This window comes from Carettochelys insculpta, chromosome 5, assembly GCF_033958435.1.
Source record: "Carettochelys insculpta isolate YL-2023 chromosome 5, ASM3395843v1, whole genome shotgun sequence".
NCBI lineage: Eukaryota > Metazoa > Chordata > Testudines > Carettochelyidae > Carettochelys > Carettochelys insculpta.
This window is the reverse complement of record NC_134141.1, coordinates 18108344-18124609: the sequence shown is the minus strand read 5'-3', so window position 1 is coordinate 18124609 and position 16266 is coordinate 18108344. Positions and strand designations below refer to the sequence as shown.

The following is a 16266-nucleotide window of genomic DNA, read 5'->3' as shown; positions in this document are numbered from 1 at the left end:
AAAGAGTCAGATAGTAATGGGACAACTAGCAAAAATGGTTATTTACCTCTGTAAAATTCAAGATGTTACATTCCTGTCCATTCAAATATATGCATGTGCATGCACTGGATGTGCAACTCTCAGAAGACTTTTCCCTAGATGCACTTTTTAGGTCAGCTGTCATGCCCCAGCCATAGCAATGTAACTGTGTCATATAGGTTACCCTCTGCTCAGTTCCTTCCTGCTTGAAAAGTTTGAAAGAAGGGAGACAGGACAGCCTGGCATGAACAGAAGCAACATACCTCTGCACCTGTTCTGCAGGATAAGTAGCCATTCTTCAGTACTTGCTTCTGTGAATTCCACTATTAAAAAAAAAAAAAACAACTTACCTGTTGTCTGAGTGGAGGGAAGGTCAGACCTCATCTAGTGCCAGTTGCAGCATTGCCCTACTGAACATGGCAGCAGCCCATGCCTGCTGGGGGATGGCATAATGTGTAATAAACATGTGAACCACAGACCATGCAGGTATCCTGGACCAGAATCTGAGCCACGTATTCTGCCAAAGTTGTCTTAAGCCCAGATAGTGTGCACCATCAACTGCAGGGCAGAATCCTAGCCAGGACACAGAAGACCTGGATGCAGAAGGTGGTGATCCAGCAGGACAGGTGCTATGACATCACTGGGAAACCCTTCATATGTTTTGCATTCACCATGAACTGTGATGACTTCTGGAAAGGCCTGGTACACTAAGCATAAAGCCAAGACCCACCACACATCCAGATAATACAAGGCCACTCCCAATCAATAGTATGAGGTTTAGTAAAAGCCAACTGGTGCTGGGGCCAAGGTCAGGAATGTTGCTGAGGTCAAGTCCAAGGCTGACAAGTGTCCCAGTACAGGCTGGTGCGGCTCCACAGGGGCCAGTGCAGTTAACTCAAATGAGGTCCAATGCTGCCTCAAAATGAATGTGGTGTGGAGATCCACCACCAGAGGCCTTCAGAGTCTGACTCAATGGCCCTGTCCTGGGTGTCAGGGTTAATGATGCTGTGGCTGAGACTCTAGGCCTCACGAGGTGCTGCTGGGACCTTGTTTGTGCAGCGAGGAAAAGGGGTCTCTGTCCACTTCCTCAGCACCAGAAAGCATGAGCAGTGCCAGGAAGAAGATCTGGGTCCCATGTTCTGGAATATGGTGCAAGTGACTGAGGACTCATTGGTCCTGTGGTGCTGGTGTTCAGTGCGGTACTATGGCCTTCCACAACAAGGGCAGCGCGAGATGCACTAAAGGAGTGAAGGCTGTCTGAGACTGCGGCCAGTGTGCTGACTCCACGAGGAGGAGTTTAAGCTGCTGGTCCCTCGGTTAGTTCTCTGCTTAAATCCTCCACAGAGGACTCATTCTCTCCAACATGTTGGCGTGCAAACTTCTGCACTTTGAACAAGGGTTAAAGCCTGAGCGCTCTAAAAGCAGAGGGGAAGACTGATAACTACACCACAATGAAAGCTAATTACATTAAAAAACTGTTCAACTAAGGAAGAACAAAGTACTTGTGCAAGACCAAAGCTCAAAAAACAACCATCTCTGGGGAAAGAAGGAACTGAGCAGGTCGGGGTCAGTCAGTGGGCAGGGGAAATATGCACCACAGAGAGGCACTACAGCTGATCTAATGGGTACTGCTAGGGAAAAGGTTTTCTGATGATTACGCATATTAGAATGCACAAGAGCAAATTCAAAAGAACAAATTTTAGAAATACCAATTTAAGATGCTCTAACACACACACACACGATGAACAAAGCTGGACATGGTCACCGAACAAGAAATCCTCTGCAAACAGTTGCCCATATTAAATTCTTATATAACAAGGTCTGTTAAGTTACACCAGTAGCAAGCGCTTCCTTCACAGATGAGCCTATTATGAAAATCTGATCTTGGATTATAATTTTAACGTTTAAAGAGAAGAAAGGCTAAGGATGAGCTATGATCATTAGCTACATGCCTCATTGTAATACCTTTACCAAAGCCACTAGCAATGGAGAACCTAGACAAACTCTGATCTGACACTGAGCACCGGGATGTTTGGTGCACTGCTAGGGAGCAGGGCAGAGACCAATGCCTGAAACTACCAATATTGCCAAAGTCATGTCACTTTCACTCTGTCCCCCTCATAAGTTACTAAGGCCATTCCAACAATACATTTGCCACATTTTTCTTTCGCTTACGCCCAGACCTCTGGAAGAGGTGGCACTTCCTCAAAGAATTAATGCATTTTGCATTGGTATTAAGGAGGAATGCCAGAAGAACGTTTGCTTATCAAACTGGCTTCACCAGCCTATTATACTCTGAAAGCTCCCCTATTTAATACAGTATTTTCAAAATATATAATACATTCACACACATATCTATCTATCTATATAGATATATACCACACAAAGTGTTGATGCCCAAGCTAATAAAGTCAAAGAATGCCTAATATAGTTATCAAGTTACAATCTCACAGTGCAAGATTTTATATCACTAGTTACCTTTTGGGTTGTACCATGTTTCATGGAGAACTGTGCAAGTCTAGAATGCATCTCTGCTCACCTTAAAGCATTTAATCCACAGAGCCTGGAAGCAGTAATAAAGGATACTGGCCAACATAAGTTTAACGGTTTGTCCAAGACAAGCTGGGGTGTAAGATTTCCACCACAGTGGTCTTCCATGCACTAAGTGTCCCTGTGGATCTCACTGCCATGTGCTAATAATCCTATAAAAAGCTTGTTAGTGCACTAATAAAGCATACTAAATTACTAGAATACAGCAGCAGGATATTCATGTGCAAGAGATTTACACCCCAGATTGCCCTAAAATAAATATAAGACTTCGGATCACTGAGGCAGAGGCGTGATGCAGAATGTGTGGGGATGACAAACCAAGCAGAATTTCAAAGTGTCAAGTTAAACCTGATACAAAGCATCATTACCCAAGAGTACAAAACTCAAGTAAAAGTCACTATGGCATAACAAATTTTAAATTGGCTTAAGACACCCTTTAAAACAGCTATCTAAATACAGCTTTTGAAGAGCAACAATTTCTGATTCAAACAAGCAAATTAGTTCTCTTTCTAGCCCTCTCCAACTTACATATGGTTACAACCTGTCACAAGCATGTCTGGAGTCTTAATACCTAGACATCAACCACCATGGGCCAACAGATAGTTGTACAGCTCATTGAACATTGACACCTGCATGTATCTAGAAAAAACTTGAAAAATCACTAGCCAGGGCCATCTTTAAAATGTTCTGTGTAAGGATCACTTCTTTCCTACCAAAAAAACAGGAAGAAAGGAAAGATGGCAAGAGAAAGCTTTCACTCACTCTTCTAGCCAAAACGATAGCCACTAGAGAAGAGCGAGGCCATGTTCAAATAATTTAGGAAAATGAAGGAAATTAAGTGCTCATCTGATGACTGAAAACCAAAAACTGTTCAGAATTGAATAGATTACATACGGTGGATGGATAGGAATCTTACAAAATAACTTAAGGATCCTAAGAAGGTGCTAGGGAGTAGGGGAAACTGCCAAAGGGGGAAAAACCAAAACTAGCAGCAGGCCACCACTATTTTGGTCTTACTCCTCCTGTTAAAGACAGTAACACATTTGTGTACACCACTTTCTTATCACACCAGGAATAAGATGACAAAAATGGGTGCCCAGGCCTTTTTTACTGGATAAAAACCTGTTGCTTCCGATTCTAAACCGAAACAGCAAAAGAACAAACGTAATTCAGGCAGTCCTTAAGAAGTAAATGGGTGTGCTTGTTTTGCAGGAATAATTTGGGAGATCCTCATTCTCTGCTCCTTAACCAAAATGCTTGTTCTAGATAAGAATGCAGAAGGGATCTCTGACCAAAGTCCTAAATTAGTGGTTTGAGATGCCAATATTTTAGAGGCACTGGATCTCATAGCAAACAGCTATGGATTCCTTCAGTGCTAATATCATTCGTTATTCTATTACAGCGTACCATCCATTTTCAGGCTGCAGAATACAATGAGGGCAAGATGGATATTTCAGGCTGTAGACCAATACATTCTATACCTCATGCCACGCAGCTGGCTCACAGATGGCATTCTGCCAAGAATAAAGGAAGACCAACTTGCTTTGGTGTCCATATATATCTTGTTTGTTGAGGCAGGAAGTGATTTAGAGATTTGCACATTTGCACACTGCTGTTTTGCAAAAAAAAATAAATAATATATGGAAATGCTGATTAGCACCACCCCTCTTTTTTTCCAGATTCAATTCCATATTCTCAAACTCATCTTTGGGAGTTCAAAGAAAAAAGGAAGTCATGCAGCTTCTCCTGCATGATTCCCCTGATAATTTGATATCAGCATTTCTGCAGATGTGGGACAGGATCCCCAGATATTTTTAAATGCAGTTAGATTTAAAATGCAACATTCCCCCTGCCACACAAAGGAAATGTACACCTAATTACATACAGAAAGCAGCTTCCAGAAGGACAGCAATGGGGCATTTCAAAGGATGCAATTATTTCTTCTAGAATATAGCAAAAATAAAACTATGCAATCAGAAGCAAACAGATTGAAATCAGCACTTAACTGCAACCACTATCCTTTTTGTTCTGAGGACAAGTATATGCTAGCTGAATAGACAATATGTAAGGGCAGGGGGCGGGGGGGATATTGCTTGTCAAGTTAACTCTTGACTGAAATGAGGAACATAGGTACATGAACACAGGGGTTTCCAAGGAGTTTGCATACTCATTCCTAACCACATCTCCAATACATGTAAGCTAACAACTATTACATATTCAAAACCATAAATTATCCCATTTTATTCCCTTTCCCATATAGATTTGCAATGGGCTTTTTTTTCCAGTTTAATTGCAGCAATTATTGTCACAAGACAAATCACAATCAACACAAGTATATTATCTCTACTTTGACATCCCAAGAAACCTCAAAATATGACAAACAAGCAATTATTCACACAGAATAAATTTATGCTGCTCCACAGACAGGAGAATCCACCGAGTAATGCAAATAGCCTTTGCTGGCTGAAACGGCTTTGTTTTGAAGTGTGTTAAATAGGATATCAAGTGAAGCTATATTTAATAAAATGTACAAAATAGTTGGTCCCGATAGAAAAGCTTGAGAAGCTCCATCTTACAGGGAGTTGAAACATTGGCCATATGTTTAATTCTACTCAGTCTGAGTAAAATAAGCTTATGCTTGAAGTATACTGCTTATTAATTTGTATTATAATACACAGGTGCCTAAACATTCTGCTAGGCTTTTTAAAACTAGGTGGGAAGCAGAGGCTCAGAAGAGGAAAGGAAAGATGCTATAAAAATACACAGCCAAAAATTCAGTGTAAGATTGCAGATCAAATACCAAAAGTTAGATTTTACTTAACATGCGAGAGACAAAGCATGTATTAACAACCAATAGAATCCCCAAATGAGATATTAACCCTTTCATTTATGCTCAGTTCAATTGTTGGCCCTATTCCACTTAGTGATTTTTTTTTGGCAAATCTTAGAAGTCCAACAAATTTTTTCACGTTAGTACTACAGCTTGAATCTTCCAAAAGGAGAGTTCTCTTATCTGGCAACATGCATCATCCGGCAGGACCACAGATGTTACTGGACCAGAGATCCTGGGTTGGGAGATTAGTAAAGGGAGCCCAGTCACCTTGGCCAGGGTAGGCCAGCAGGATTTCCATCCCTGGCCAGAGCCGGAACAGTGCAGGCAGCCTGGCCAGAACTGCACAAGAACCCATTGGGACAGCATGATGCCAGCAGCCTAGTGGGGGTCGCATCAGGCACTTGCAAGGTGGAAGCCTAACCAGTCCACAGCCTGCAGAGCCAGGACTGGAGCTGGCCTTTGCAGGACCAGAGCTGCAAGTGCAGCTCTGGGGCCATGCCAGAAGCTCAGTCATGGTGTAGCTAATGCCCACCTGGCCAGGGGCACATCCATCACAGGGCTGGAACTGGCCTCTGCAGCCAGCAGCAGGAGATGGGCAGGCCAGCAGGGGCCCAGCAAGAGTTAAGGGAGTCCTGAGGGCTGGAAGTGGGTTGGGGAAGCAGAATGGGTGGCTGGAGCAGAGGACCTACCTTCATCCAGCAAATTCCCTCATCTGGACCAACCCGATCCCATAAGAACGTAAGAGTGGCCATACTGGGTCAGACCAAAGGTCCATCCAGCCCAGTATCCTGTCTGCCGACAGTGGCCAATGCCAGGTGCCCCAGAGAAGGAGAACAGAAGACAATGATCAAGTGATTTATCTCCTGCCATCCAGCTCCTGCCCTTGTTCTGAAGGCTAGGGCACCATACTTTACCCCTGGCTCATAGCCATTTACAGACCTAACCTGCAAAAATTTATCGAGCTCTTTTTTAAACCCTAATAGAGTCCTGGCCTTCACAGCCTCCTCCGGCAAGGAGTTCCACAGGTTGACTGTGCGCTGTGGGAAGAAAAATTTCCTTTTATTAGTTTTGAACCTACTACCCATCAATTTCATTTGGTGTCCCCTAGTTCTTGTATTATGGGAAAAGGTAAATAATTTTTCTATGTTCATTTTCTCCACACCATTCATGATTTTATATACCTCTATCATATCACCCCTCAATCGCCTCTTTTCCAGACTGAAAAGTCCCAGTCTCTCTAGCCTCTCCCCATATGGGACCCGTTCCAAACCCCTAATCATCTTAGTCGCCCTTTTCTGTACCTTTTCTAATGCCAATATATCTTTTTTGAGGTGAGGAGACCACATCTGCACACCGTACTCAAGATGTGGGTGTACCATAGTTTTATATAGGGGAAGTATGATATCTTATCTTATTATCTATCCCTTTTTTAATAATTCCCAACATCCTATTTGCTTTATTAACTGCCTGCTTTGTCTGCCAAGGGTGCCAGACAAAGCAGGTGCAAGCTGTATTGCCATACTACTGCATAAAAGCTAAAAAAATTTCTATGTACATACATTGGGACTGGGGCGGGGGGGGGGAGAAATGGTCATCCTTGTGGATGGCTTCCTAAATGGGGGCGTGAAGAAATTCCGGGGGGATGCCAGGTGACTCAGGCCCCCCCGCCCAATTGCCCACACCTGAAGAAGATCTGGCCTTTGCTTCTGCCTCAGCCCCTGACATTTTACAGGGGTGACCTGGCACAGCTGCTATAAAAAGCAGGCAGCCAGCAAAGACCCATGTGGAGCTGGCTGCCTTCTGCAAAATGAGTGAGTGGGTTTGGGGGGGCAGGGAAGAGGAGGAGGATGGGGTTAGATGGGGGCTGGAGGTGCCTGGCTTTGAGAGATGGGAGGGGCTTAGGTGGGGGGCTTGCAGGGCTTGTGGGGCTCAGGTGGCCAGCCAGCTTGCGGAACTCATGGGGCTCAGGCGGCTGGCCCCAGCAGCATGGGGCTCAGGTGGCTGACCCTGGCAGTGTGGGGCTTGAGCAGGCGAGCAGCTGGCCCATTGCTGGGATGGGTGGCTGATGAGCAGGCAGCTGGTCCCAGCAGCATGGTGCTCAGGTGGCTGGCGGGCAGGTGCATGGGCAGCTCTGGCAGTGCAGGTCTCAGGAGGGTGGGCGGCTGTCATGGGGCTCAGGCAGCTGGCCAGCTGGGGCTGCACCAGGTAACCACAAGGGGCCAAGGAAAAGTTTTAAACATTTTGTATCAAGCTTTTGTGTTTATTTCAAATTACAAATTGAATTTTTTGTTGAAGGTGTTGATTATGGTGAAGAAGAGGCAGGGGTGTGAGGGTTTCCTCAAAAAAAAAGTGGGGGCATGATGCCGAAGAGTTTGGGAACCACTGCCCTAGTGTAACAGATCTTTTACTTTTCTTCATAATTCATACTTTTTGGTGACTTACTTCCAAGGCTCCCTCAGTGTATTCATAGGGTCAGAGCAGGACTTTGCAATAATTTGATTTGGGGAGGGGGGGCATTACAAGATTCTGATACATGGTCAAGAGCCACACTTTTCTATGGAGGTGTTGGGAGTTCTCGGATGGAGGTTGGGTGCTGAAGGGAGACTGGGGTAGGGGACTTGTATGCAAGGAAGCGTGAGACCTGAAAGGGAGCTGTGATGCAGGAAAGGGGTGGGATGCCAGAAGCAGGCTATGGGGAGTCTCCAGAGAGTCACTCTATACTGAAGAGACAGATTGCTTGATCATTATCTGTTCAGTCCACTCCCTCTGGGGCACTTCCTATTAGCTACTGTTGCCAGACAGGACACTGGGCTGGACAGACCTTTGGTCTGACCCATTATGGCCATTCTTCGGAATATCACAGCTTCCAAGAGACTCAAGCACTTGTGGGCCTTTTTCACAGTGTGTGTGTTGTACATCTGCTTAACAGTGCTGAAGAGAGGACAGAGCTAGCATCTCCAGAATACAAAACTTCTCCATTTGAGAGAACCAGATTGCCACGTCACCCCCTATGTGCTTAAAAAGATAAATTAACTAGACAATGTACCTAGAACTCCCAAAATAGTAAGCAAGCAAGGAAGCCACCTTATAGTGATGTAGATACCGGTAGGATACTGCTCTATTGATGTAGGAAATAAAAAGGGAACTGAAATACAGTTGCAGCCTCTGCTCTTTATGCCCTTAGCTACAGAACACCAGAGGGCAGGCAGAATGCAAGCCCTATGCTGTAGAACAGTGCTAATCAAAAAGAGATTCCTACCTTATGACCCACGAAGTGGGATACATCTGCACAAACACTGAAAAACAGACACCTAATGTGCCAATACAGACATTAACTATTGCTCAACACCTTGCAAGCAATACCTCCATTTAAGACTTTAAAAAAGTTTTTGATAATGCCACTATTTCAGCAACAAAATTTGATGAAGATATACCACTCACAAAGTGTATGTCTACTCAGTGGGCAGCATATAAGTGGCTCTTTCATCAATAGCTTGTAGAACATTAGTTCCTGTAGATCTGTGATCTTGTTTTATGTATTGGTTAAAGAGCACCCACTACAGCAGAGAAGCCACTATGAAGTGTACATGGAGACATAATGACTATATATGGATGCACAATTAAGTGGTGAGGGGCAAAGCAAAGTGCATCCCAGAAGGGATACTGCTTTTGAAGATGTTAAGCTTATGTTCTCCCCACACACTTACACTCCTTATCTTGTTCTCAAATGCACAGACCATGCTGAATTCCACAAACCTAGAGCAATTTCAGCATCTTTCCCTACCCATAAGGGAAATCAAGTCAGACTGAGCTGAGACCGAGGGCTTGTGTGTGTAGGGATGTAGAGAGTACACACTAAGGTGTGAATTTAAAGCACACAAGGTCATTCCACATTAATTTATTATGGGGGCGTTCTCAGTTGTGCACTAGAAGCGCCTTCGTGGGGTCTGCAGAAGGCTTAATCTGTACTATTCACTTGTCTTGAAGATCTGGTTTTTTTACATGTACAATTTTTAAACGTACAAGTTTTGCCCAGAAATTCCACCCAAATAACCAATGAATTTAGTACTAAGTGAGCCCATAACATTTAGAACCTTTTACCTTTGTTTTTGGTAACAAATACCTTGTTTTTTTACTGCCTCTCTGGTGGGAATATACACAGCAAGCTCAATTATATATAGTACGTCTGGAAAAAAAGCAGGGGGAAAACAGGTGGAAGTAGTTACTAGGTTAGGAGAACAACAACAGAACTGCAATGAATGTTGTATTCCAACAGATGGAAAAAACTGTTTGGACAAATATTTTCACTCAAAGGTTCAAATGACTTGTTTTCAAAAAGTGGTTTTCACCAGGAAACCTGCCAAGTTTAACGCTGTATATTATAAACTCAAGGTTAGTTATTGTAAACCTATCTTGCAGAGGACCCTCCCCTTTCACTACTTGGATACATCTGGGAAACAGCTACTGGCAAGTCTCATGAAATCCTGACCAAAAATTATCACAGGTTTAAAGGGACAGTCAGGGTGCTCGAATGGGGACTCTGCCTGCTTACCTGAATAGGTCCACTCCACCATGCCCACCTGCCTAGTTTACTGGGAGTAAAGTTCCCATGGCTACACAGGAACAGAAGCTTGTAAGTCAGCAGCCCTAGTTTATGCAGTTCTACAGCTGGGAAGTTTAACACTGTTTCTAGCCCACATACTGGTGGACAAAGCTCTGTGCTCAAGTGAGCAATCCCTGCCTACTTTAGTCTCTGCAGAGACTGAAGTAATTAAGACATTAACAGCTCCATACAACTCTCAAGTCATAGAATTTGGGATTTTCCCCAATATATCACAAGACTATTTCTGACATGGAGTCATTCAGGACCTAGCTTCCCCAAAGACATTGAATGTTTTCTTGCCTAGATCTTACTGCTGCTACCTCTTGTCACAATGTGGTTTTAATGTCAACAGGGACCATCACAATCATCTAGTCTGGTATCTTTCAGACCACAAAACTTCACCCACCCACTCCTGTGACAGACCACTAACCTTCAACAGAGTTTGTGAACTCATTAAATCATGGTTTAGAGGTACTTCAAGTTATGGAGAATCCACCATTTATACTGTTTAAACCTGCAGTGACACCCCATGCAGCAGAGGAAGGCACAGAAGTCCCATATGATACAGAAAAAATTTACCTGGTGGAAAAGTAACCCCAAATATAGCCATCTGTTGAACCCCAAATATGTGAGCAAGACCCATCAATGAGACACCTGGGGAAGAATTTACTGTAGTAACTCAGACCTCTCCATCTAGTGTCCTACCTCTAGCCATTAAAGATTGTGACAGCTAGCAATCACAGATAAACTACCTGGTATGCAGGGATTACCTGCAATGACATCCCCTCCATCAGTTTATCAAGCTCAGTGTTTACACCAATTCAGATTATACCCATTGCTCCTCTTGGAAGGAGGTTCCAGAAACACACTCCTCTGAGGATTAGAAACCTTTACCTAATTTCAAGGCTAAACTTATTGATGGCCCATTTATATCTTCAGGGATTCTCAATAAAAAGTTAACTGACTTCTAGTGCATATTTCCTGAACTTCCCTATGAAGCTAGGCAACAGGTCAAAGACCTGTATGTTGGACTCCATCTTGCAGCCAGGAAGGACTAGAAGCTAGGTTAAGAATAGGCTGGCCATTGTGGCTAACTAATAAAAAAAGAAGCACTGAAAACCAAAGTAGAGAGCTGCTGAAGTTCCCCCATCCCTGGAAGAAGGCATGAGGCTACCCGGTAAGAGCAAGGTGGAATTCAACACCAGGGAAAGGGAACCACAATGGAGGAAGTCCTCCTGAAAAAGAGAAGGGCTTGATTTCCGCCCCCACCCCGCCCGCCGTTCAAATCCAGTTAGTAATTTGAACTGGAAACTTAGTGACATGACACATGGGGAGGGGAAGGAAGGGAATGCAGGATAATGTTTCATGGCTCTATAATAAATTAATCTTCCTATAGAATTTAGTCTAATATGCAGATCAGTCAATACTAGGATGGAAGAAGGCAGGCCAAGATGGTCTAGAAACAGTGTTCTAGGCATATGCACAGCTTCATGTGCTGATGGGAAAGAGAAGAGAACCTTCCCCCCACACCATAACCAACTCTGGCTGGGTGGTTCCTAGCAGGATGTTCCTCACTCAAGAAGCTGGCGTACTACTACTACTACTGCTGCTGCTGGATAAAATGCCTGCAAAGACCTGTGCCATTGGAACAACATAGCCAGGAAGAAATATATATAATCAGAGCAGGTGGACTGTGGCCAGGTCTCAGTGAAGGGAGAAGTGCCCTTTCCCATATGTTTATGCTCACAATCCTCCAGCCTGACCTTCCCATTTCCTTCACTTACAACTGGCTATGTGTGCCTAAAGCTAACTTTCAGAACGAAAGTGAAGATTCTCTAAGCTGGGGCCCAAGCCTTTCTACTCTACAATGCTGCTCTCACTGAGTCCTTTACTAGAGCTGGTAAAGAAAAAATTGCCCAAGACCGAATTGAAGCAAAACTGCTGGTGAGATAGAAGTCTCTCTTCAGATCAAACTCAGCAGGTTTGTGGTTTGGACAGTTTTGGAGAGTCTTGTTAGCATCAGAGCATAAGACATCTTAAAAAGCCCTGCCCAAAAGTGTACTAGAAACACAACTGGTGGGGGTAGGGAAGATAGCTATATCCACCCTTCAGAGTTGGAATATTCCAAAATCTGAACTCCTTTCTCAAGCACTTGCCTACTTGCATAAAACTAAAAACTAACGTGCAGTTATCTATTCTTTCCACATCTCAGTATGCTTTCCAAGAGCCTTTAATGTCCAGTTCACAGAACAGTTAAAGGCACCGTTAACATTTATATTGCTCATCTACCAACTTGGATGAAATTCAAATAAAGCATTTCAACATTGTTCAACAGCTTTCATTTAAACATACTTTCAAAAGTATAACTAATATCTTCAACCTAGCAATATACTTATCTGCTTCTTCCACCTGAATCCCATAATTCACAACAGCTGAGCATTATGCAAAATGCTGGCTTAAACACACTGCAGACACAAAAATTATAGTGCCAACATACCTGTTATTTTGTCTCTTACAAGCTTACAGGACTCTATCTCCCCAATGCTTCCAAACAGACTCTTCAGCTCTTCTTGTGTCATGTTTTGAGGAAGGTAGTTGACTATTAAATTGGTCTTGCTGTCCTCTGTGTTTCCAGTATCAACTGGCGATGAGCAGTTGTTTATGGTGGTTGGACCATTGGCTGTGTTATTGCAAGTTGGTCCATTAGACAATTGTGTTTCCATGGCAGCAATTACCTGCTAAACACAGAGAAAGAAGAACTGTCAGAATTCATACTTCAAAGTTTATTGGCGATTCCAGCCAAGAATTTAAAGACTCATCACTATGCACAAAGTAGTTATTTCCAGGTTTCCAATAATGCCTCTATGAAAAAGGAGTTTAAGTCATTACACAGGAAGAGGTTTAGAGGCAAATAAGTTTGTTACTAAGAGGTTTATTATGACTGCTTCTTGAAAGTGTTGAAGTTACACTGCAGTTTAAAAAAACACCTCATTTTACTACACTTGGACATGGATTGTTCTTAAATCTATGGACTATATCAACATATTTTAGCCAGTTACTAAGCATTAACACAAATAGTTTACAACTGACCACTAAAATTGTATGGGATGCACTTTTAGGGAAAAAGTCAGTATGTACTCTTTTGGTTACTTTTCCAATATTGAAAAAAGTTACCAATATTTCTAAAAAATACTGCTTATGAACACTGAAAGGACACGTAATAATCCCTGATCTTTAGTCAAGATGTTTATACAAACAAATGTTGGGATGGAAAAACTGGAACCCTTCTTCCTTGATGAATCTAAGGCCATTTTCTTCTCTACCTGTTGCTCAGTAATGGCTTTTCAAGAACACCTGCTATCCCAATAGGCTGCTCTAAGGAGCAACAGACCCCTTCCTCCTCCTCTCCTCCAACTAAAACAAATAGCTTCATTTGTATTGTACTTGCTTTACTCATGAGCAATTATGGTACAGACTTAATTCACCCTCAGTGAGCGAATGGGCAACACTCATATGCAGAAGAGCATGTTAAAAAGCCAATGGTTGCCTAACATGATACCAGAGATCTATGCCAACTAAGAGGGGTATCAAGTACCCAGTGCACAGTAACTGTTGGTGAGTTTTTTTTGTTTTTTTTTTTTTAAAACCAAACAGCAGCCACTGTATCCAAGACAATATACCTTCTTACAGAACTAGTTAAATATGTTCATTTTATCCATGGAAACTAAATGGAGTCAGTTTTGCCACACAAAATAGGAGGTTCCAACAATAAAAATCATAAGCATGAATCAAAATAGTCTCAGAAAGACGACTGTTCCAATCTGAGGGCCTCTTTGAAACTAATAGATCCATAACTTGAGTAGCTAAAGTCTCTTCTATGCAGTAAAATGTTTCTAAAAGCCTGGACATTTGACTGAGTGCAAGTCTCTTCCAAACAGGATATTTTAAAACCAATGCAACATTTGCAGGTTTTGGCTTGGGGTTCTTTTTCATTAAAAAAGTTACAGGTAGGACAACTCCTGGGGACATTTACAAAGCATGTAGAAATGCAGTATTGCGCAGGGGGTTGCAATGGTGAGAAACAGAAAGCAGTGGTTTAATATATTAAAAATTCCTTTCCATTTAAAGGAAACTGATCCAGTTTTGCTGAACTGAGCTCACACTAAAAGCAGCAACATTCTCTTTTCACCTAAACTTCTGTGCATTAACCTGATCCTGGACCTATAATAAAACAAACCTGCTTCAAAGACAAGTAGCTGAGGCCAATTAAGACAATTACAATTCAAATATTAGTATATCTGGTGGAGCTATGTGAGCCACAAATGTTGCACCGTCTGAAACTCACTGGTCTGCATTTAAAATTTAAAGTGTTCATGGACTGAAGTTAGCAGGGACAACCAACAAGAGTCTTCACTTCATTGCACATTGTGTGTGCGCATGTTTAGGAGGCAAGAATGAGATCCTAAACCAGCATTCAAGTGAACAGCTGCAGTAGCCTGTGCACACTGAAATTACAATATTCTGAGCTACGTGACCATCTGCTCTGAATCAAGTGATAATACGATGTATTTTACAAATAATGCATATTCCATTGAGTATCAAGCCTTTCAACATTAACTATGCATTTCTTCCCCTGCCAGAAAAGAGTTTAGGTAATGACCATTCTAAGCAACTTTTCAAGAAGGAATCGATTACTAATTTTAAAAAAAAGTAGTATTTGCAAGAAACACAGTATACAGGTTTTAAAGATTACTATAGTTTAGTATTCAGACCATACCAAAACAGTTATTACAATTCTGCTCTTCAGAATCCACTGGTTATTTTGAATCAGCACTGAAAATCTAATTGTAATTATGAGAAGAAAAAAAAAAACAGTTCAGTTTAAATGGTCTACAGGCCACCATATTTTGAAGAGATATCATCATAAAACATTGTTCCGGATCCTGACAAAATGGACACAGCCTATACAGAGACATGAAAGAATATACAGTACAGATTGAAGTGTTTGGTATGGCCTCAGCACTATTTTAAACATGTTTAAAAGCAGCCTACAGAATTTAAGAAAAATCCCACAGACCCCAGTCCAAGGCTCTGCTGCCCACGAACCACTTCTAAGCAGAGAAGCCACATCACACAGTCTGACTGCCATGTTAGTTTGGAGTTGCCGTCTGCAATATGGACACAAAAAGTACCATATGTTAGATTAGCAAGATAATGCAACAAATCAGTTTGTACAAATTTACAGTAATTGTATTTATATTCCCGGCACGTCCATGCAGTGTGGTTTAATTGAATTTGAGGCAATTCCAATCTAATCTTCTCAAACTTGGTTAAAACATTATGTGAATTGTGTTCATTTTTAAAAAGAAAAACAGCCTGTTTAAAAAGCTACAGGTTGAACAGCTGTAGTTCAGCATTCACTCATCCATCATCATCTAATCTGGCATTATTTTAGTTAGCCTGTAATCACTTACAGGTGTTGCCAAGTTTCCCATTCCATTATCTCAAAGTTTGTTTACAGCCACCAGTCCTGGTTCTCAGGGTCCTGTGCTGCTGTTCATCCTTAAATGTCTAAGAGCCCAGCACGCTGTGGAGGAATTGGTAATGCTGCTAGACAATACTGACCTCCCGTAGTTTGGCAAATTCTCTGGTCTAGCACCTGTCAGTGCCAGAAGGTGCTCGACTAGAGAGATTTGACCTGATGTACAAACTAGTTACCTGGAAACTACCTCATAACCACAGCAAGTCTAAAAGGAACCCCACCACAAACATTTGTTTTTAAATACCCTGTAACAAGAAAGAAAGGGGAAAAATAAGTCTAATTTCCATTAGAAAAGACAGTCACGCACTTTTTTGTAAAAAGTGCTCAACTTGCACACTGCACACCTACAGAAGTCACAAGACACTGCTCTGATAGAATTTTGGCTATTTTTAACCTTTGCACTTCAAACAAAAAAAAGTGTTAATTCTGTACAGAAGCTTTGTTGCGTCAGTTCAATGTGAATTTACTCAAAAACAGCCTTACTGAAACTAGCAGCATACACAAGGCAGCAGCAGAGAACCAGCATTTGTCAACTGAAGTAAACTGGACCAATAAATGCAAGTGCTAAAGGTAATGCTTGAGTAATAGTATTGTCATCCCCAAGCATACCAACCAGCTTTAAAAATATGCAAAATCACAAGGCCCAGTAGGATTTGAGAACAGCAATGTTAGGATGCCACTAACATAGGTAATGGACCACTTACAACTAGTGTTGATATT

The 16266-nt window shown here is 42.2% G+C and overlaps 1 protein-coding gene across 7 annotated transcripts in view; it reads right to left on the bottom strand.

Annotated features, from left to right (window-relative positions):
* ELAVL2 (ELAV like RNA binding protein 2) overlaps positions 1-15153 on the bottom strand; it is a 61300-nt gene extending 46147 nt beyond the window's left edge. For 4 of the 7 annotated variants that reach the window (XM_074994057.1, XM_074994058.1, XM_074994055.1 and 1 more), the window contains exons 1-2: positions 15082-15153; positions 12502-12742 (exon numbers count right to left, since the gene is read on the bottom strand). In XM_074994057.1, the coding sequence (XP_074850158.1) occupies positions 12502-12742; positions 15082-15153 (313 nt within the window). Of the gene's footprint in view, positions 1-12501; positions 12743-15081 lie in introns of those variants that run through there. The other 3 variants (XM_074994059.1, XM_074994060.1, XM_074994062.1) reach the window with 2 other exon arrangements.
* Between the last annotated feature and the right edge of the window lie 1113 nt (positions 15154-16266).